This window comes from Pseudochaenichthys georgianus, chromosome 17, assembly GCF_902827115.2.
Source record: "Pseudochaenichthys georgianus chromosome 17, fPseGeo1.2, whole genome shotgun sequence".
In the NCBI taxonomy this organism is placed as follows: domain Eukaryota; kingdom Metazoa; phylum Chordata; class Actinopteri; order Perciformes; family Channichthyidae; genus Pseudochaenichthys; species Pseudochaenichthys georgianus.
The window spans coordinates 42,022,923-42,045,999 of NC_047519.1; the positions used below are offsets into that span (position 1 = coordinate 42,022,923).

At 40.1% G+C, this 23,077-nt stretch overlaps 1 protein-coding gene across 1 annotated transcript in view; it reads left to right on the forward strand.

Moving 5' to 3' along the window:
• Positions 1-23,077, forward strand: part of retreg1 (reticulophagy regulator 1) — a 31,867-nt gene that overhangs the window by 4,034 nt on the left and 4,756 nt on the right. The window contains exons 3-4 of the mRNA XM_034103885.1: positions 270-300; positions 22,616-22,733. Of these exons, the coding sequence (XP_033959776.1) occupies positions 270-300; positions 22,616-22,733 (149 nt within the window). The remainder of the gene's footprint in view (positions 1-269; positions 301-22,615; positions 22,734-23,077) is intronic.

Here is a 23,077-nt window from a genome sequence, read left to right on the forward strand (position 1 = left end):
CTTGCTCACTCGACAACAAAAACGTTGCAAATTAAACCAGTAGAGGTCAGCGATTTAAAAGCAAAATAGTTTGAATTAGCTCGACAGCCACAACGAGTGTTTCAGAGCACGGTATTTGTCAAGAATTCTAACCTTCAGAAAGAAATATTCCATGTTGTTAGAACTGCCTTTTCTATAAAGGCAACCAATATCGGTTTGAACAGTATCCTATTTTTGTATCAGTCATTTTCCAGTGAGGTGATGAATAATGGATCTCTTCTCTCCCACAGGAGCTCACTTATGGCGCAGCATGACGACAAGGTAGGTGTGTGTGTGTGTGTGTGTGTGTGTGTGTGTTTTGGGCGTGGCAAAGCTTGAGGTGTGTCATGGGTTTTTGATTTTAACGGTTAGAACAATCTTATACAAAGGAAAAATAATGGCAAAATAAATAGAATGTCCAGAATGTGGCTGTTTTTTAAAATGGATTTTAAAAAAAACTATTCTGCTTTTTATTTTCCCTCACCTGTAGTGTGTTCTATAGATTTGGGACACCTGAACATCAGCAGGAGAGGACTCTTTAAAGTAGAGACACTACACACTGATATACACCTGAACATCAGCAGGAGAGGACTCTTTAAAGTAGAGACACTACACACTGATATACACCTGAACATCAGCAGGAGAGGACTCTTTAAAGTAGAGGCACTACATACTGATATACACCTGAACATCAGCAGGAGAGGACTCTTTAAAGTAGAGACACTACACACTGATATACACCTGAACATCAGCAGGAGAGGACTCTTTAAAGTAGAGACACTACACACTGATATACACCTGAACATCAGCAGGAGAGGACTCTTTGAAGTAGAGACACTACATACTGATATACACCTGAACATCAGCAGGAGAGGACTCTTTAAAGTAGAGGCACTACATACTGATATACACCTGAACATCAGCAGGAGAGGACTCTTTAAAGTAGAGACACTACATACTGATATACACCTGAACATGAGCAGGAGAGGACTCTTTGAAGTAGAGACACTACATACTGATATACACCTGAACATCAGCAGGAGAGGACTCTTTAAAGTAGAGACACTACATACTGATATACACCTGAACATCAGCAGGAGAGGACTCTTTAAAGTAGAGACACTACATGCTGATATACACCTGAACATCAGCAGGAGGGACTCTTTAAAGTAGAGACACTACATACTGATATACACCTGAACATCAGCAGGAGAGGACTCTTTAAAGTAGAGACACTACATACTGATATACACCAGAACATCAGCAGGAGAGGACTCTTTAAAGTAGAGACACTACATACTGATATACACCTGAACATCAGCAGGAGAGGACTCTTTAAAGTAGAGACACTACATACTGATATACACCTGAGCATCAGCAGGAGAGGACTCTTTAAAGTAGAGACACTACATACTGATATACACCTGAACATCAGCAGGAGAGGACTCTTTAAAGTAGAGACACTACATACTGATATACACCTAAACGTCAGCAGGAGAGGACTCTTTAAAGTAGAGACACTACATACTGATATACACCAGAACATCAGCAGGAGAGGACTCTTTAAAGTAGAGACACTACATACTGATATACACCTGAACATCAGCAGGAGAGGACTCTTTAAAGTAGAGACACTACATACTGATATACACCTGAACATCAGCAGGAGAGGACTCTTTAAAGTAGAGACACCACATACTGATGTACACCTGAACATCAGCAGGAGAGGACTCTTTAAAGTAGAGACACTACATACTGATATATACCTGAACATCAGCAGGAGAGGACTCTTTAAAGTAGAGACACTACATACTGATATACACCTGAACATCAGCAGGAGAGGACTCTTTAAAGTAGAGACACTACATACTGATATACACCTGAACATCAGCAGGAGAAGACTCTTTAAAGTAGAGACACTACATATACACCTGAACATCAGCAGGAGAGGACTCTTTAAAGTAGAGACACTACATACTGATATACACCTGAACATGAGCAGGAGAGGACTCTTTGAAGTAGAGACACTACATACTGATATACACCTGAACATCAGCAGGAGAGGACTCTTTAAAGTAGAGACACTACATACTGATATACACCTGAACATCAGCAGGAGAGGACTCTTTAAAGTAGAGACACTACATACTGATATACACCTGAACATTAGCAGGAGGGACTCTTTAAAGTAGAGACACTACATACTGATATACACCTGAACATCAGCAGGAGAGGACTCTTTAAAGTAGAGACACGACACACTGATATACACCTGAACATCAGCAGGAGAGGACTCTTTAAAGTAGAGACACTACATACTGATATACACCTGAACATCAGCAGGAGAGGACTCTTTAAAGTAGAGACACTACATACTGATATACACCTGAACATGAGCAGGAGAGGACTCTTTGAAGTAGAGACACTACATACTGATATACACCTGAACATCAGCAGGAGAGGACTCTTTAAAGTAGAGACACTACATACTGATATACACCTGAACGTCAGCAGGAGAGGACTCTTTAAAGTAGAGACACTACATACTGATATACACCAGAACATCAGCAGGAGAGGACTCTTTAAAGTAGAGACACTACATACTGATATACACCTGAACATCAGCAGGAGAGGACTCTTTAAAGTAGAGATGCTACATACTGATATACACCTGAACATCAGCAGGAGAGGACTCTTTAAAGTAGAGACACTACATACTGATATACACCTGAACATCAGCAGGAGAGGACTCTTTAAAGTAGAGACACTACATACTGATATACACCTGAACATCAGCAGGAGAAGACTCTTTAAAGTAGAGACACTACATATACACCTGAACATCAGCAGGAGAGGACTCTTTAAAGTAGAGACACTACGTACTGATATACACCTGAACATGAGCAGGAGAGGACTCTTTGAAGTAGAGACACTACATACTGATATACACCTGAACATCAGCAGGAGAGGACTCTTTAAAGTAGAGACACTACATACTGATATACACCTGAACATCAGCAGGAGAGGACTCTTTAAAGTAGAGACACTACATACTGATATACACCTGAACATTAGCAGGAGGGACTCTTTGAAGTAGAGACACTACATACTGATATACACCTGAACATCAGCAGGAGAGGACTCTTTAAAGTAGAGACACTACATACTGATATACACCTGAACATGAGCAGGAGAGGACTCTTTGAAGTAGAGACACTACATACTGATATACACCTGAACATCAGCAGGAGAGGACTCTTTAAAGTAGAGACACTACATACTGATATACACCTGAACGTCAGCAGGAGAGGACTCTTTAAAGTAGAGACACTACATACTGATATACACCAGAACATCAGCAGGAGAGGACTCTTTAAAGTAGAGACACTACATACTGATATACACCTGAACATCAGCAGGAGAGGACTCTTTAAAGTAGAGATGCTACATACTGATATACACCTGAACATCAGCAGGAGAGGACTCTTTAAAGTAGAGACACTACATACTGATATACACCTGAACATCAGCAGGAGAGGACTCTTTAAAGTAGAGACACTACATGCTGATATACACCTGAACATCAGCAGGAGGGACTCTTTAAAGTAGAGACACTACATACTGATATACACCTGAACATCAGCAGGAGAGGACTCTTTAAAGTAGAGACACTACATACTGATATACACCTGAGCATCAGCAGGAGAGGACTCTTTAAAGTAGAGACACTACATACTGATATACACCTGAACATCAGCAGGAGAGGACTCTTTAAAGTAGAGACACTACATACTGATATACACCTAAACGTCAGCAGGAGAGGACTCTTTAAAGTAGAGACACTACATACTGATATACACCAGAACATCAGCAGGAGAGGACTCTTTAAAGTAGAGACACTACATACTGATATACACCTGAACATCAGCAGGAGAGGACTCTTTAAAGTAGAGACACTACATACTGATATACACCTGAACATCAGCAGGACAGGACTCTTTAAAGTAGAGACACCACATACTGATGTACACCTGAACATCAGCAGGAGAGGACTCTTTAAAGTAGAGACACTACATACTGATATATACCTGAACATCAGCAGGAGAGGACTCTTTAAAGTAGAGACACTACATACTGATATACACCTGAACATCAGCAGGAGAGGACTCTTTAAAGTAGAGACACTACATACTGATATACACCTGAACATCAGCAGGAGAAGACTCTTTAAAGTAGAGACACTACATATACACCTGAACATCAGCAGGAGAGGACTCTTTAAAGTAGAGACACTACATACTGATATACACCTGAACATGAGCAGGAGAGGACTCTTTGAAGTAGAGACACTACATACTGATATACACCTGAACATCAGCAGGAGAGGACTCTTTAAAGTAGAGACACTACATACTGATATACACCTGAACATCAGCAGGAGAGGACTCTTTAAAGTAGAGACACGACACACTGATATACACCTGAACATCAGCAGGAGAGGACTCTTTAAAGTAGAGACACTACATACTGATATACACCTGAACATCAGCAGGAGAGGACTCTTTAAAGTAGAGACACTACATACTGATATACACCTGAACATGAGCAGGAGAGGACTCTTTGAAGTAGAGACACTACATACTGATATACACCTGAACATCAGCAGGAGAGGACTCTTTAAAGTAGAGACACTACATACTGATATACACCTGAACGTCAGCAGGAGAGGACTCTTTAAAGTAGAGACACTACATACTGATATACACCAGAACATCAGCAGGAGAGGACTCTTTAAAGTAGAGACACTACATACTGATATACACCTGAACATCAGCAGGAGAGGACTCTTTAAAGTAGAGATGCTACATACTGATATACACCTGAACATCAGCAGGAGAGGGCTCTTTAAAGTAGAGACACTACATACTGATATACACCTGAACATCAGCAGGAGAGGACTCTTTAAAGTAGAGACACTACATACTGATATACACCTGAACATCAGCAGGAGAAGACTCTTTAAAGTAGAGACACTACATATACACCTGAACATCAGCAGGAGAGGACTCTTTAAAGTAGAGACACTACGTACTGATATACACCTGAACATGAGCAGGAGAGGACTCTTTGAAGTAGAGACACTACATACTGATATACACCTGAACATCAGCAGGAGAGGACTCTTTAAAGTAGAGACACTACATACTGATATACACCTGAACATCAGCAGGAGAGGACTCTTTAAAGTAGAGACACTACATACTGATATACACCTGAACATTAGCAGGAGGGACTCTTTGAAGTAGAGACACTACATACTGATATACACCTGAACATCAGCAGGAGAGGACTCTTTAAAGTAGAGACACTACATACTGATATACACCTGAACATGAGCAGGAGAGGACTCTTTGAAGTAGAGACACTACATACTGATATACACCTGAACATCAGCAGGAGAGGACTCTTTAAAGTAGAGACACTACATACTGATATACACCTGAACGTCAGCAGGAGAGGACTCTTTAAAGTAGAGACACTACATACTGATATACACCAGAACATCAGCAGGAGAGGACTCTTTAAAGTAGAGACACTACATACTGATATACACCTGAACATCAGCAGGAGAGGACTCTTTAAAGTAGAGATGCTACATACTGATATACACCTGAACATCAGCAGGAGAGGACTCTTTAAAGTAGAGACACTACATACTGATATACACCAGAACATCAGCAGGAGAGGACTCTTTAAAGTAGAGACACTACATACTGATATACACCTGAACATCAGCAGGAGAGGACTCTTTAAAGTAGAGACACTACATACTGATATACACCTGAACATCAGCAGGAGAGGACTCTTTAAAGTAGAGACACTACATACTGATATACACCTGAACATCAGCTGGAGAGGACTCTTTAAAGTAGAGCCACTACATACTGATATACACCTGAACATCAGCAGGAGAGGACTCTTTAAAGTAGAGACACTACATACTGATATACACCTGAACATCAGCAGGAGAGGACTCTTTAAAGTAGAGACACTACATACTGATATACACCTGAACATTTAAATTTGAAAATGTAGAATATGAGCTTCACCCCTAGACCTGCAGAGGTGTGTCCACCATAACATTACATGTATAATCCTGTGGGAAACACTCCTCTCTTATCTGCACTGTGGAGAAGCTGCAGCTCACGCATGACTCTGATCTCATCCTCTCCGACTGACCATGTGACGGCTCAGTTTCACCTCACAAATCACTGACTCACCTTGTGATAAAGTGTTAGCATGAGACATTTGTCGAGAGGGGGGACACTGTAGGGAAGACATGTTTGGGTTTTATGACTGAAAACGATATGAAAGGCAGACGACCTGTCACACAGCATGTTTCTGTGCAGGATAGAATCTTATTCAGTGATATGCTCTCAGCTCTGTTTGGGACTTTGTTGTTAAGAAATATTTTTGTACTTAGCTTTTTTCAAATATTAGTAAAATAAAACAATGTCTACATGTTGAGAGTGGTGCAGTAAAAAGTCCTAAACCGAGAAAAGGGTTACTGTAGCATCCCAGGAATTATGAGTTCCATCATCTTGAAGTCAAGGTTTTGGTTGAAATAAGGTCTGTGGTAACACAAGCTGAAGAGACGTTTGTTCTAGGACATAAAATACGTCAGTAAATACCCCACTGGTGCATTTAAAACGGAGGTTGCTAACAAGTGTCTAAAGGAGATGACTAAACGTCATCACGCCCAACATAAGCCTCCTTTAGCTTAGCGGTGTTAACGTGAAGTCATGTGACCGTGCTGTAGTTCCTTTATATTAAGGTGACCAGATTTTCTAAATGAAAACCGAGGACATTTTCAGTTTTGCGGTCAATATCTCATCAACATATCCAATTGCCTTCACTGTTAAAGAAAAAAGGGGGACAATTCTGGTTCAATGTAATTCGAACATTTGAACTGTTGGATACAAACAGAAGGACGATAGCCCATATATGAGACTACAAAGGTCTTTTATTTTGAAACTCTACATCAGATTGTCCTGATTCTCTCCGAGTTACTAGATGGGGTGTCCTGCTTTCACCCTGGAGTGAAATAAGTCTTTGATAATTTGACAGTTTTTTAATTTATTCTTGTATAACAACAGAAGGACGATAGCCCATATATGAGATTTCAAAAGTATTTTATTTTGAAATTCTTCATCAGATTGTCCTGATGCTCTCTGAGTGACTAGATGGGGTGTCCTGCTATCACTCTGGAGTGAAATAAGTCTTTGATAATTTGACAGTTTTTTATTTATTCTTGTAAAAACAGAAGGACGATAGCTCATATGAGATTTCAAAAGTATTTTATTTTGAAATTCTTCATCAGATTGAGGTGTCCTGCTATCACCCTGGAGTGAAATAAGTATTTGATTGACTTCGAATGACTCTTTGATTATGGACGGTTTCCATTAAATAATAATCAAAATATAGATGGACAATAGATCTAATTTGAGATTTTAAACAGCATACATTTTAAATTGTGCTTCAGATAGTAATGTTATTTTAGGAGTGGTGTGAGATGGTGTCAACATCAATTGAAATTAGTTACCCAGTGGAAATGTCAGATATGTCTTCATAACTGTATCCTTACATTTGACATTCACTCAGTTATAAAGTGGTAGTTATACGTAGTTTGTTTTAAATGATTATTGATCACATTATATAGTACATCTTTCTTAATTTAAGCTCCAGTATATATGAATATGTTTGGTGTGTTTTTTAGGTATATTTGTTATTGACTGAGTAAACGCTTTTATTTTGAAGGCAGTTTTTACAGGCCTCTACCGTAATGCATATTCGCGCACCGCAATACAACTTGCTTTTGACTGTGTTTTCCAAAGTGGAGGCTGGCTTGACCACAGTCTGTTACCCAGTGTTTCCTGACATGAAACGTTTTATTTCACCTTGCTAGCTATGTGTTTTTAACGTATATTAAAAAAACGGGGACATTTCCGGGGACAGTTTCAACCGGGGACAGGCCAATACAAACAGGGACGTCTGGTCACCCTACTTTATAGCCCAACATTAGCTGCCTTTAGCTTAGCGGTGGTGACGTGAAGTCATGTGACCGTGCTGTAGTTCCTTTATAGCCCAACATTAGCCGCCTTTAGCTTAGCGGTGGTAACGTGAAGTCATGTGACCGTAATGTAGTTCCTTTATAGCCCAACATTAGCCACCTTTAGCTTAGCGGTGGTTACGTGAAGTCATGTGACCGTACTGTAGTTCCTTTATAGCCCAACATTAGCCTCCTTTAGCTTAGCAGTGGTGACGTGAAGTCATGTGACCATGCTGTAGTTCCTTTATAGCCCAACATTAGCCTCCTTTAGCTTAGCGGTGGTTACGTGAAGTCATGTGACCGTGCTGTAGTTCCTTTATAGCCCAACATTAGCTGCCTTTAGCTTAGCGGTGGTTACGTGAAGTCATGTGACCGTGCTGTAGTTCCTTTATAGCCCAACATTAGCCTCCTTTAGCTTAGCGGTGGTGACCTGAAGTCATGTGACCGTGCTGTAGTTCCTTTATAGCCCAACATTAGCCTCCTTTAGCTTAGCGGTGGTTGCGTGAAGTCATGTGACCGTGCTGTAGTTCCTTTATAGTCCAACATTAGCCTCCTTTAGCTTAGCGGTGGTGACGTGAAGTCAAGTGACCGTGCTGTAGTTCCTTTATAGCCCAACATTAGCCTCCTTTAGCTTAGCGGTGGTGACGTGAAGTCATGTGACCGTGCTGTAGTTCCTCTATAGCCTTATGTTAGTTTTTTACGGTATTATTAAAGGTTTTTAATGTTTGTTGATATGTTTGTACATGCCCAGAGACTGCAGATGGAAATTACCCTAACCCAAATCCCTAACCCCTTCTCATTATAACAACATGTAGTCAAATTTAGAAGAAACAATATTAATATATGTCACCAGGTTTATTCTCGTGCCCTTATTTTGAAGGAATGTGTTTATGTTTGTTACTCGAAGCCAGCGCTAAAGGCTCGGTGGGATTGAGAGGAGGTGAGAGGGATTTGTGGGCGCCAGGCTGGATGCAACACATCTGAGTTATGTAACATACATAAAGCCGGGTGAAGCCTGGTCAGGGTCGAGTTTGGGTATAAAAACACGTGCTGGGATTCCATATCGGAATTATAACAATAGAAGTTAAAAAGACTGAATACAATCAGGACAATTGAGCTGAATATCTCTTCCGTGTTGATGAAGTCTTCGGGGAGAAAGAGGGTTACTGAAGTTATTGCTAACTCATTTGTAGGGAAACTCCCAGAAATCCTTTATTGTCCTACAGTGGGGATATTTACAGCAAAGTGGACCGTGCAGATAAAAAGGCAAATACATGAATATGATCATCTTGAATAATTTGCACATCAGATTTCAAACCCAACTCGTCAAATACGTCAGATTTGTTATTGACTTTACGCTTCAAACTATGATACTTCACATTACCTGTTCATCATGTTTGCACCCCAGTTTGCACCTGTTACCTTCATAAAGTTGTTCATACATTTCAATGCACAAATATAACATTTTGGTGAGGATAAGGACAACATTGTGCTTTAGGTTCAAATAAATGTTTGTTATCCATTTAAGTACTTTATGCAACAGTACATTATATATAAAAACTGCAAAATAGAAAGCATGTAAAAGCCTTTATGCAATCAAATGCAACTGCGCTGCTGTAAAGTCTACTTATATGAAGCCTATAATGTGCATTAAAGTTTATCCTGTACCGTATAAACGTATCTTTCATTTATCTGAAGTTCGACTGTTAGCAGTTGGATTCACGACATGCTCCTTCTATTCTAATTTACATATCTAGTTCCACTCTACCCTCTTAGCTTCCTCTCTCTGTGACATTTGGCCAGCAGCAGGGCGTTTTGGATTGTGTTGTTGTCACCTGCTGCTGTCTGTCAGAGAGGATTGTGGGTAGTTGTACATCAGATCAGGCTCAGAGCGAGTCTCATGCAAAGGCTTGTGGGAGATTAGCCGCTGACTCCAAATGTGAGCTGACAGCTGGGCTGTTTGAGCTGTGGATGTAGTCCAAAACATATTGGGACCAACTTATGTATTTGTTTCTTTTTAATGGCTCAACAAAGTGTTTCCTACCAAGAGTTAAAGTTGGTTTCTTATAGTTTCTGACAACTAAACCTTATATATAGAGGTGGCATTTAAATTACTTTACATTATTTAACCCTAACCCTATCTGTAGTGGTTTTGGTATCAGAAAATATTCATTCCTTTTTTCTATTTTGACATATTTTAGTCTTTAGTTAGTAACAATTAATAACTTATTTATCAACTATGTTCACAGATCGCATTCCGCACATACAGACTCATGATATTACATACTTTATACTTTTTACATAAAATAAAACAGAAAAATAAAATAAATTGATATAAATATACAAACACAAATTTATTTTATTTATTATTATCAAGGTTTCGAGTGATTTTTCTACATTTCAGGAAAAAGGATTCCTGAATTATATTAAATAAAATATAACGTTTGTTTCGTCTAGTTTCTGACAACTAAACCTTATATATAGAGGTGGCATTTAAATCACTTTAAAATTCTTTAACCCTATCTGTAATTATTTTAGGATTTACTTTTGCAATTACTTGCAACTCACCAATCGCACTTCGCTCATAGTACAAACTCACAATTGTACACATATACATAAAACAAAACAGAAAAATAATACATTCAATAAAATATAAACACAGATATATTTACGGTTTGAGTGATTTTTCTACATTTCAGGAAAGAGGATCCTGAATTATTTTATAACGAATATTTTTCCTGCATTATTAGAAACAAAGAGCATGCGAGCAAGTTGTGGGATTCTGAATGATTTTCTTACATTTGAGGAAAGTAAGATCTCTAATTATAATATACCTGCATCATGGATGACACACATAAAGCATGACCATCATCTTGTGTGTGTGTGTGTGTGTGTGTGTGTGTGTGTGTGTGTGTGTGTGTGTGTGTGTGTGTGTGTGTGTGTGTGTGTGTGTGTGTGTGTGTGTGTGTGTGTGTGTGTGTGTGTGTGTGTGTGTGTGTGTGTGTGTGTGTGTGTGTGTGTGTGTAAGTTCAGCATGTGGACAAACGTCACATGACCATTAGCTGGATGTTGTTTTTGTTGTTTCTAGGAAACACTTGCTGTGCTGCTTTTTGTTCCCACAACAAACACAAGTGTCTTAAGAGTTGTGAAACCTGAGCGCAGTGTGTGTGTGTGTGTGTGTGTGTGTGTGTGTGTGTGTGTGTGTGTGTGTGTGTGTGTGTGTGTGTGTGTGTGTGTGTGTGTGTGTGTGTGTGTGTGTGTGTGTGTGTGTGTGTGTGTGTGTGTGTGTGTGTGTGTGTGTGACTCAGCTGTTTCTCCACTGTCTGAGCTGTGTCAGAGGTGTGACTTGAGGCGGTCGAGCCAATCAGATCACTTGCCACAGAGGGGGTGTGCTTCAGAGTGAAGCGTCTGATTGGAAAGAGGCCGACTGGTAGAAAACAAAACAACAAACCAGACACGAGAGTTTCATCACAGTCAAATGATCAAGTCATATATAACCAAGAGTCATGGTGTCGTAATATTTGTGTATTTATTACCCATAAATATTTGTGTTGAATAATATACATATATTTGGATCACTTTGAAGTCAGTTTCAAAATTAAGCTAAGCTATACAAGTATCTATTTCTTTGGATCCAAGCTGCATAATAACATTTGAAGGATGCATAGATGATGTACATTAAATATGTCAATCATAGTTTAGTATAAAGACATATCGAAATATCAGCCAACACTTAATTGTGGATCAGTTTATGGTCCAGTTCCCCACAATACAACATGGCAAGATGTTTAAAATGTTCATGATAATCAAGTTTCACTGCCTCACTTTGGGGACCAGTCAGGCACTGGTAGATTCTTCACATAAACAAAAGTGTGTACTACTCCATCATGTAGACCTCAAAAACGATATACTGTATTATATTAAATTATATTACCCTTTCTTTTCCCGTAACCTTTTCCGTTAACCTTTTCACTTGTAAGTTAAGAGTTGAGACCATCGATTGGACTCGGATGTGTGTATGCAAAACTTAAAACGACTTCTACCAATGGAAGTGAAAGTGTTCGTGCTGGGTAGTTGGTTTTGTAAAAAAAAAAAACGATACGCTGATTTACAGACATCTCCCTTTCGAATGTAAGTAAATGGGAAAAGTCTTTTTGGGCCTAATGACATCACAAACTGCCCCTAAAGTTGTTGTACCACCACTCGGCCACTACGCACATTTGCTTCAACGCCCAATGCTCTTTCTGGAGGTTTGGTGTGGTTGGTTTTGTAACCTTTGGACAGTTGTTATGCTAAGCTAAATCAGGCAGTTAATGGCAGTATAGCTTCATTACCCTCATACTGATATTCACTGACATCTTCTCATCCGACTCTCGGCAAGAAAGTTCATTTCCCAGGTGTTCAGGAAACCCCTTCATCAACAGTCACATGACCCCTCTAATGGCGTGTCTGGGTTGATGTCTCGTTGGTGTTGGTGGTGGAGGGTGTTGCTGTTTCTACACCCCTTAACCCCATCCCTCTGTCCTCCTGATGGCTGCCAGTAGGAATGTAGTGTGACCTGGGTATTTTTAGACGATGCCGCTTGAAATACTCCCACCGGGGCTTCATTGAGGATAAACACAAGCTGCTCTCGCGCCGTGTGGCACTTAAAAACAAAGTTGGCTCGACCCTTAATTTTCGCTGGCATTTTTTTGAACTGCAAAGATAAGTTGTAGCTCTCTCCATCGTCTTGAATATCCAGGGTTTGGCTGCTTTTAAAAGAAAATTCAAACCTTCTGAAGGCACCTGCAGCTCTTGAGATGTCTTCTGAAGATTGTGGGGCAGGACTGAGGTATGTCTGGAGTTTGTTGTGATCTAGTGAAGAAAGTAAACAATAGTTTAAAGGGTCTTTTCACCCCAAATAACATTTCAGTTTTTATTTTCTCACTAACCTCTTGCCATGCTGATTTAGTTTTTGAAATATAGGTTTTTAGATGAAAGCCTCACAGATTTCATGGAGATAAATGGAAAAGTGTTTCTGGTTATTAAAGATATATATATGTTTTTCATAATCAATGGCACAGTGAACCTAGTTTCGTTTTACTTAGGATAAAGCTCTGATCATTATTATTTTGTTGTCTTAATTTGGTGATTTTGGTAAACCTTTAAGACCTTTGAATACTTAATACGTGTCCACACTTAGAGAACTGCAGTCTTGTTCTTGTCGGTGTTTGGATTGTGCAATCAGTGTTTATCAATCAATCAATCAATCAATGTTTATTTATAGCCCAATATCACAAATGTTATATTTGTCTCAGTGGTCTTCACAGTGTGTACAGAATATCAGTATGACAATACGACACCCTCTGTCCTTAGACCCTCCGTCCTTAGACCCTCTGTCCTTAGACCCTCTGTCCTTAGACCCTCTGTCCTTAGACCCTCTGTCCTCAGACCCTCTGTCCTCAGACCCTCTGTCCTCAGACCCTCTGTCCTTAGACCCTCTGTCCTTAGACCCTCTGTCCTTAGACCCTCTGTCCTTAGACCCTCTGTCCTCAGACCCTCTGTCCTCAGACCCTCTGCCCTTAGACCCTCACATCGTACAAGGAAAAACTTCCAGAGAAAACCCACAGTTTAAAGGGAAAAATGGGAGAAACCTCAGGGAGAGCAACAGAGGAGGGATCCCTCTCCCAGGACGGACAGACGTGCAATAGATGCCGTGTGTAAATTGAAAAGATAATACATTTGCAACATAGGTAGTCCAAGTTTAACGTACACAGGCTATTTTTTCACCTTTTCTCATGAGGAGGAAAGTTGGCTCACATGTTTGGCACATTCTACTCTTACTTTCAATTTAAATAGGTCAGTAACATGAACAGCAGAGCATGGATCTACTTGGAAAGCGGCACACATCGCTGCGGCATCTCTCCCCTTCCTTCCATAACACCGTCGTCTTATATTACCTGCTCCTGTTGGATTCATGTCATGGCCAGACGGGCCTTTTGCAAACCGTAACCTCAACCTGCTTAGGCCAGCTGTATATGTGGCTGTACATGGAACATAAACAGGTATTAGTTGCATCAGAGTCGGGGTAAACATATTTAGACCTCTTCCTAATCACGAGTGAAGAGCTTGGATGTTTTTGTCGCCATTCCTCACATTGTTTGTCTCGCTCTATTTTTAAAGCACCGTCACCGGGCTTGTTGGAGGCTCAGACACGCTGCTTCCTGTGTTGTTTCAGAGATCAGAGGTTGGGTAAAAAGTGACATCTGCTCATGTGTTGCCGCTGCCCTGCTCTTCCACCTGGGACGCCTCTGACGTGACAAGTTCTCTGCTGAAAGTTGGACATTTATCTGCCCGGAGTGACGTCGTCAGACTATGGTGTCTGACACTTCTTCTTGTCCGCATTGATTGACAGATCAGTGGGTGGTGGTTTGTAAATATCTGGAGCATTGAAACAGTTGTTGGTATACAAAATGTTTATGGAGCTCAGACAGCATGTGACACGAGGGCTAAAACATGTCAGGATTTGCAGCCCATGTGTGTTAGGACGACTGTTATTCTCCTCAAGTTGTGCAAATGCTTCTGGATTAAAATGGCTAAATGTAATTCACTGGGGGCAGAGTCAGTCAGAGACACGGATGGGAATATAAATCCACCCTTCATGGCGTCTTATGGCGCGTTTCCACTGCAGCGGGTAGCTCGCTTTAAGCGTGCCGAGCCGTGCGGGGCCCGTTTTTGGTTGCGTTTCCACTTGGCCTAGTACCGGCTATAAAATCACCATAAAACCGAGGTTCTAGGGCCAGGAACAACTGGGCTGAGTCGGGATGAGCATGCTAAACTAGAGAGAGAATCGCTGGCAAGGGGGCTACGACTACAACAAGATGAACATATGTGACCGTGATTTAATTGTAATACACGTTTCAAAATAATGCCGAAGTAACAACATACTGATACCGGTTAGTAAAAACCATGAGTTAATGCTTTGAGTCTGCAGACAGACGGCAGCGAACAACCTTTAAAATGCGTGCTTTCTGAATGGAGATCGGCTAAGCTAACGTTGTAAATGCTCCGACCGTCCACACTCACAGCAACGGCCTACAGACATAAATAAACCAGCGACTGTATCCTCCATGACACAGGCAGTCTGTGGTTTGTACTTGTTTAACTTGTGTCTAGTTTCTGAACAGATATGAGGAGCTGTGAGCTCTGAGGGCTAACGGCTAACGGCTGTGTTGTTTTTCTGGGGGCTCATTGAAGATGACGTCATGGCTTCGCCTACACTGCGTTACTATAGTAACCGCCCCAGTTCCTAAACTGTAATGGAAGCGCAGCATTAAAGTGAGCCGGGCCTAATAAGGCCTAACCAAACCGAGCGAGGCCTGCAGTGGAAACGCGCCATTACTGAAGTCCAACTGAATTTTGCACTCTGGCAAGTGCAAAACTAGCTCCTATAACACTGTTCTGGTATTCGTCGACAGCCAGATCTGTGACATGGTGAAACTTTACAGTACTTCATCCAGGAAGACTCTTTCCAGGTACAAGTCTTTATTTCGTGGAACGTTGCAATACTGATCCTTTCCATCCCCCACTGCTATTAGTGCTTCTCATTATCACTGTCACATGTTTAACCCATCATGATTCCCCGGAAATCAGCCTCCTTTTGAAGGAGTGTTCCTGGAAAGTGAGAGGGGGGCAACCGGTTGACCTTACATCATCAGGGTTATGTGTCAAGGCTGGGTGTGTGGGCGGGTGTTTATGGGATACTTTATCTTCTCGAGGCCTCTCATGCTTGTTACTCATACAAACATAAAGCCCTTTAAAGACCACATCTTCTAATTAGCACAGGAACCTAACAGCTGTATAAACTGGCGGGAACCTGCTTAGCTGTTGCTGTAACAAGATCTTCATGGAGACAGAAGCTTTCACAGAAGGTGTATGTAATCCATCGTTTGTTGGATTTAAATTTAGTACATTGTTACTTAATCTGATTAAACATGTTGAGGCACTTACCTTGCCCTTGTTAGACCTACAGTTTTGTTAATTTGGTTAGGCTAGAGTGGTTTGAAGCAAAGCAAAATGTCATGTCAACCATTGGTACGTTCAAAAACATAAAGGTGTATATATAGCTCTTGAATGCTAAAAAGAGGATCTTTGCTTGATATATCATACATTTAACTAGCTTACTGCTAAGCCCCAAAGACCCCTTCGGCGGATCTTTTTTTTCTCTTCACGACACTGTGTCAGTGTGGCAGTGTTGGGCAAGTTACTTTAAAAAAGTAACTAGTAATAGTTATAGTAAAAAAGTAACTAGTTACTAAATTATAAAAGTAACAAGTTACTTTACTTTACTTAAAATAATAACAATAAAAATACAAGTTTTTGTGTTGTTTTTTGCTGACTAGTTCTCTGAAGGCAACAGACTCGACCGTTGCGATGGGCAGCATGTCCTCAACAACATACCTGGCAATCAATCTGTTTAGTTGACTCTGGGTGACATGTGGCCATTTTAAAAAAATCGTTTTTTGGCTGTTTAGATGGCGTTGCTCCATCTGGGTCACTGCCGGTGGTTGAGACGGTGGGGTCTTTGGCGACTAGTTTTATAGCCCCATGTACATTAGTTAGGTGCTCCAGGAGATTGGCATTGCTGTTATTCGATGCTTTCTGTCCTGCACACAGTTTACATTTGACCGTAATATTTGTTGCGTCCTTTATCCCCACAAATTGAAAATAGTGGTTACATCTCCAAGTTGTAAATGCGCTGCTGCTCTCGCTGATACTTGCATCTGCCATTGTGTGTGTGTGCTGGTGGTGGGCATTGCCGTGTATGTGTTAGCAAGTGTTTGTGTGTCTGTGTATTTTCCCCATAAGGCAAGACCCGCCCAACTCTGTCTCTGATTGGCTTACCCTGAAATGTTACCCCGCATTAACCAATCATCACTCCTCTCTGGTCACTTTCACTTGTCCATGGTACAGTGAGAGGATATCGCTGTATTCGCCTGTAAGTTACATCCACAGGGAGATTACTTCGGTTCAGTTGGATCATGTAACGCAGTAACGCACCCATTTAAATCACAGTAACTATAACGGCGTTACTGAATGGGAATAGGTAACTAGTAACGTGTTAGTCCCAACACTGGTTTCAGGGCATCTTAATATTTAAGAACCTATTAATGTGTTATACCAGATTAACGGGAATAATCTCAGCTAACTGACGATACAAACAATTTTTACCAAAACAAAACACAAGTCTCATAAGAAGCATCTAAATGACCCCTGAGCGAAAAATGCTAACGCACTTTGGCACAGAACTCAAGATAAAGATACCCTTATTACTTATCGTAGCTGCACATACAAGATATCCTATTAAAGCTGAGGTTCCACAGATTATATAAGCATAGTATCATCACTGAGCGATCCAAACTCGCGACACGGAAAGCAAACACAGACATCACAACACGTACCTTTACGGAGCTTCTAGGGAGATCGTCTCACCGTGGTCAATCTGATCAAAAGTCGTGTTCAATGGCATTAAAACGAGAAAAAACGAGGCTGAATCGGTTGATCCATAGGTTGATAATGTGTCTGTGGCTTTGAAAAAATTATTTATAATCCATAATTCCATTTTAATGTAAAAATCGGAGCGTAAAAGTTAGCTGCTAATGATAGCCACCAGAGTTATCGCAGCTTCCGGTGTTGGCTATGCGTCACTCTCACTCCTTATTTGGTCATGTGTGTGTGTATGTGGGAGTTCCCTTCGATTCCATTGGCTCTGACGGGTAGAAAGAGATGTCAACCATCAAAATTGACCAATGGGTAGGTCAAATCCACCCAAATGACCCCAGAAGTGTTTTTTCTGTGCTAAATCTGTCTAAAAAGGTCAAATTTCACTTGTTTTGCATCAATCTTGATACAGGGTACTTATTATATGTTGTAGTTTGGATTCCTAAAGCTTTTAGTCTACCATCCCATCATTCAAGGCTAGTTTTCACTATAAGTAACAATCATTTAAATGTTTGTACTGTGTTCACTCTGAATTTACTTTAAAATAAAAACATCTATATTGATTCTGACACTTCTACGTCCAACTCACAGATGTAACCTTGCTTTGAGAAAAGAAATTTTTAATGTAACCCTTTTAGAAGGGAAGATATGGTGATTTGTTCTGGGAACGTCATTTTCGAGCCTGAGACCTGAAAAACAGGCTTGGGGCTTAACAGGTGTCTGCAACATGTTTCAACTTCATTACAACATTTCCCAAATGGTGTTGGGAAAATTGCCCCAGGTCCCCCAGACAACAGTTCAAGTCACTTATCCTATAGTACACATACATAAATATTTATATTGGATAACATAGGTTTTTTTTAAACATTGCTATGAATGCAATGTAGGAATGCCCACAAATATTTAATCATAAACTTCATAAGTATTTATGAATTACGTACGGTGTCATTGGGTGTCGTTTAAGGCGCATCCAAATAAAATGTATTATAATCAGAGATGCACACATCCTTTACTCAAGTAAAAGTAAAGAAGTATGGGCTTTGAAATGTACTTAAGTAAAAAGTACCCAGAACTAGCAGCTGTTTTAAAGAGTACCTGACCTCCCTTTATATTAATAGAACAATAATGTCATTGTTAGCTAATGAATGTTTCCATGCTGAACAACGGCAACATGACAACGTTTTTATTGGTCCCTCTTCTTTAGAGAAGACCAGGAAGTGATGGATACACGGATCGTGTTCCAACCAATAGGCACGCAGTGACTCTAAAGAATAATGATCACGCCACCAGACACACATTCAGACTAAAGGAACCAGCTGTTTGGAAAATGTGAGAAGTAGAAAGTACAGGTATTTGAGTTCAACATGTGAGAAGTAGAAAGTACAGGTATTTGTGTTCAAAATGTAAGAAGTAGAAAGTACAAGTATTTGTGTTCAACATGTAAGAAGTAGAAAGTACAGGTATTTGTGTTCAACATGCAAGAAGTAGAAAGTACAGGTATTTGAGTTCAACATGTAAGAAGTAGAAAGTACAGGTATTTGAGTTCAACATGTAAGAAGTAGAAAGTACAGGTATTTGTGTTCAAAATGTAAGAAGTAGAAAGTACAAGTATTTGTGTTCAACATGTAAGAAGTAGAAAGTACAGGTATTTGTGTTCAACATGCAAGAAGTAGAAAGTGCAGGTATTTGTGTTCAACATGTAAGAAGTAGAAAGTACAGGTATTTGGGTTCAACATGTAAGAAGTAGAAAGTACAGGTATTTGAGTTCAACATGTGAGAAGTAGAAAGTACAGGTATTTGTGTTCAACATGCAAGAAGTAGAAAGTACAGGTATTTGTGTTCAACATGCAATAAGTAGAAAGTACAGGTATTTGTGTTCAACATGCAAGAAGTAGAAAGTACAGGTATTTGAGTTCAGAATGTAAGAAGTAGAAAGTACAGGTATTTGAGTTCAAAGTGTAAGAAGTAGAAAGTACAGGTATTTGTGTTCAAAATGTAAGAAGTAGAAAGTACAGGTATTTGAGTTCAGAATGTAAGAAGTAGAACATACAGGTATTTGTGTTCAACATGCAAGAAGTAGAAAGTACAGGTATTTGAGTTCAAAGTGTAAGAAGTAGAAAGTACAGGTATTTGTGTTCAAAATGTAAGAAGTAGAAAGTACAGGTATTTGAGTTCAGAATGTAAGAAGTAGAACATACAGGTATTTGTGTTCAAAATGTAAGAAGTAGAAAGTACAGGTATTTGTGTTCAACATGTAAGAAGTAGAAAGTACAGGTATTTGTGTTCAACATGTAAGAAGTAGAAAGTACAGGTATTTGTGTTCAACATGTAAGAAGTAGAAAGTACAGGTATTTGAGTTCAAAATGTAAGAAGTAAAAGTAAAAAGTCGTAGTAGTAGCGGAGTAAATTACTTTTACCAGAAACATTTACTTATGTACAGTAACAAAGTATTTGTGCTCCACTACTTCCCACCTCTGATTATAATTAATATTTGTTATCAAGGTATGATTTGCCAGCATTTTGCAATTACATAAAACATTTGAATACAGGGCAAACATGTTGTAAACATATAATGCTGTCTCCTTTACTGCTAATATATGGTGATAATACTCAATATTTTCCTGACAAAATGTTCTCTATCTTATCTGAGGGTTCACTACAAGTAACATTAGCATTAATCAAGATTCAACCTACCAAATCATCCCATATGTCTATCTCAGAGCCTTTATATGAACAGTCCTGTGAAAATGTTAGGAATATTAAATCAACTATGAAATGATTAATCAAAACCTATTGGCTAGTTTAAGCTAGTGGAACAAAAGCTAATAAGAAGCAGGACTTTGGCTGCCTCATAGCCTTATCTATTTATCGCACATGACCTACACATGAGCCACATGTGTGCCTTTTTATAGCAGTTTAATGTGATGTGATAGGGCTGTTAATAGTGCTTTAACAGGAGATGCTTTTTGGAAGACCTCGAGGTTCAGGGGAAAGTTTCATACCTCGCTAGGTGGCTCGGCAGTAACAGCATGGAAAGCATGTTCCTTTTCCAATCTGCCACCTGTCTATTTAGTCATCTCGCCAGTTTTATTGTCGGCTTCTTAATTTAGACGATGGCATTTGTATTGGACGGGCTTTTCCCTTGGACTAAACTCTATAAATGACCCTTGACCAATAACATTATAAGCCCGCAAATAAACCTATTCAATCCCTGCATCTGGAAAGTCAAGTGTTGATACTATTTTTAATAGTATATACCGTGTCAGAAATTACATGATGACCATGTACACATATCAACAAGCCAATCCTATGTATCTGTAAAGCAAATGCAAAGGACACAAGTTTATCTGAGTGCTGTTCAAAGTTGTATAAAAAAGAACGTTTTTTTAGAGCAGATGATCTTATGGCGCTTTTCCACTGCAGGGCCTCGCTCGGCTCAGTACGGTATAGTTAGGCCTTGGTAGGACAGGCTCACTTTATGCTGTGTTTCCATTACAGTTTAGTAGCTGGGGCAGTAACTATAGTAACGCAGTGTAGGCGGAGCCGTGACGTCATCTTCAATCCGAACCACAAAACATCAGCCATTAGCTGTTAGCACTCAGAGCTCACAGCTCCTCATATCTGTTCAGAAACTAGACAAAAGTTAAACAAGTACAAACCACAGACTGTCTTTGTCATGGCGAACACAGTCGCTGCTTTATTTATGCCTGATCGTTCCGATCTCCGTTCAGAAAACACGCATTTTAAAAGGTTTTTCGCCTGCCGTCTGTCTGCAGACTTGTCAAAGCATTAATTCATGGTTCTTACACCGGTATCAGTGTGTTGTTATTTTGGCATCATTTTGAAACGTGTATTACAATTAAATCACGGTCAAATAGGTTCATCTTGTTGTAGTTGTAGCTCCCTTGCCAGCGATTCTCTCTGACCAATCAGCAGTCGAGAGTGTTTACGTCACTAGTTTAGCATATTCAGTCCGGTTGTCGGCCCGGCAAGAACCTCGATTTTGGAGCGACAGAAAAAAGGTGAAAAAGTAGCCCTGAGCCGGAACTAGCCCTAGTGGAAAAGCAAAAAAAAGCGGGCCGGGTTTGGCACGGCACGCTTAAACTGTGCGAGGCCCTGCAGTGGAAAAGCACTATTAGAGTCCTGGAAGAGGCGATAGAACATAGGGAGGTGTGTGGCACAGTGGTTAGTGCGTTGGTGTTCGGATAAGGGGAGCACAGGTTCAAACCCCACTGCAGTCAGCATGTCGTTGTGTCCCTGAGACACATCACCCCAAAGTGCTCCTGTCGGGATTGCCCACAGTATTGAGTATGTAAGTCGCTTTGGATAAAAGCGTCTAACAAGCAACATGTAATGTAACATGATAGGATAGGAGATAGAGATAGGTGGTAGGAAGACAACATTTTCTTCCAAACATTATTATTATAACACTGACCAACTCTGTCAATGCACTTTTTACAAGCGTACAAGTTCTAGAAGTAGTATTGGGTTTAGCAGCAGATACATGGGTGTCATCAGCATAGCAGTAAACCAATTACATTCTTCTTACATTTTCATTTCATTTAAAACCTTTACACCACTACCTATTGATTAATTAGTTAATTAATGCATATGTTTGTAGGCCGACCCAGACGTTAGCATCACAAGGGGTCCTTCAACAAAAAGCAATGAGATTGCCCCCATTGGATTTCGGAATATTGCAGAAAAAAAGCTTTGTGGCCAACAATTGTTTACACAAACACAATTCTAACGTTAGGCTATCAACAAACTACATCACGGTCAAACGGATGTGCATCCTCACCGCTATGCAAATGGGTGACTTGTCAGCGTGATGAGGTTTAATAATTAATTTAGTCGCTTAGTCGTAGAACAAAACAGGAAAATCTCCTCCAGACACTCTCAATGCCCAACTATCCAACTGTCTTCCTCCTGATGCTTTAAGTGGCACTGCCAAGGTGAGTTTTATGAAAGATCACTAACATTGCTTCTGTTGGTGTTATCTTATAGCTGGGAGATAATTGACTCCGGTCAGGACGGCCGGTCTGGGACTGGACCTCAGCTCAGCAACTCCCTCAAACTCTTCCTCCAGGAGACATCTGCTTTCAAACAGCAACACCCCGGCAAGGTAAGGTAGTGTTGCAGACTAAGGCAGAGTCTGAAAGACCCCAGACTAAACTCTATTCTGAGATACCAAAGTAGAGCAGAGAGCCATGTCGTTGTCATACTTTATGAGTTTTGTCAGGCGGTAAGTCTGCAAACGGTAATGGGAAGAGTCAAATGATGTAACACTTTATCACAACAACAAATAATCAGAAAATCGGTTTTAATTTTTTATTTCATCAAATTACTGTTTTGTTATATTCTAAAATTCTTCAAATACTTTTTTATAACAATTGATCACCTGTAAGAGCTTATCAGATAATGAACTCATTGATTATACTAAATTATTTGTGTAAGCTTCTAAACAAA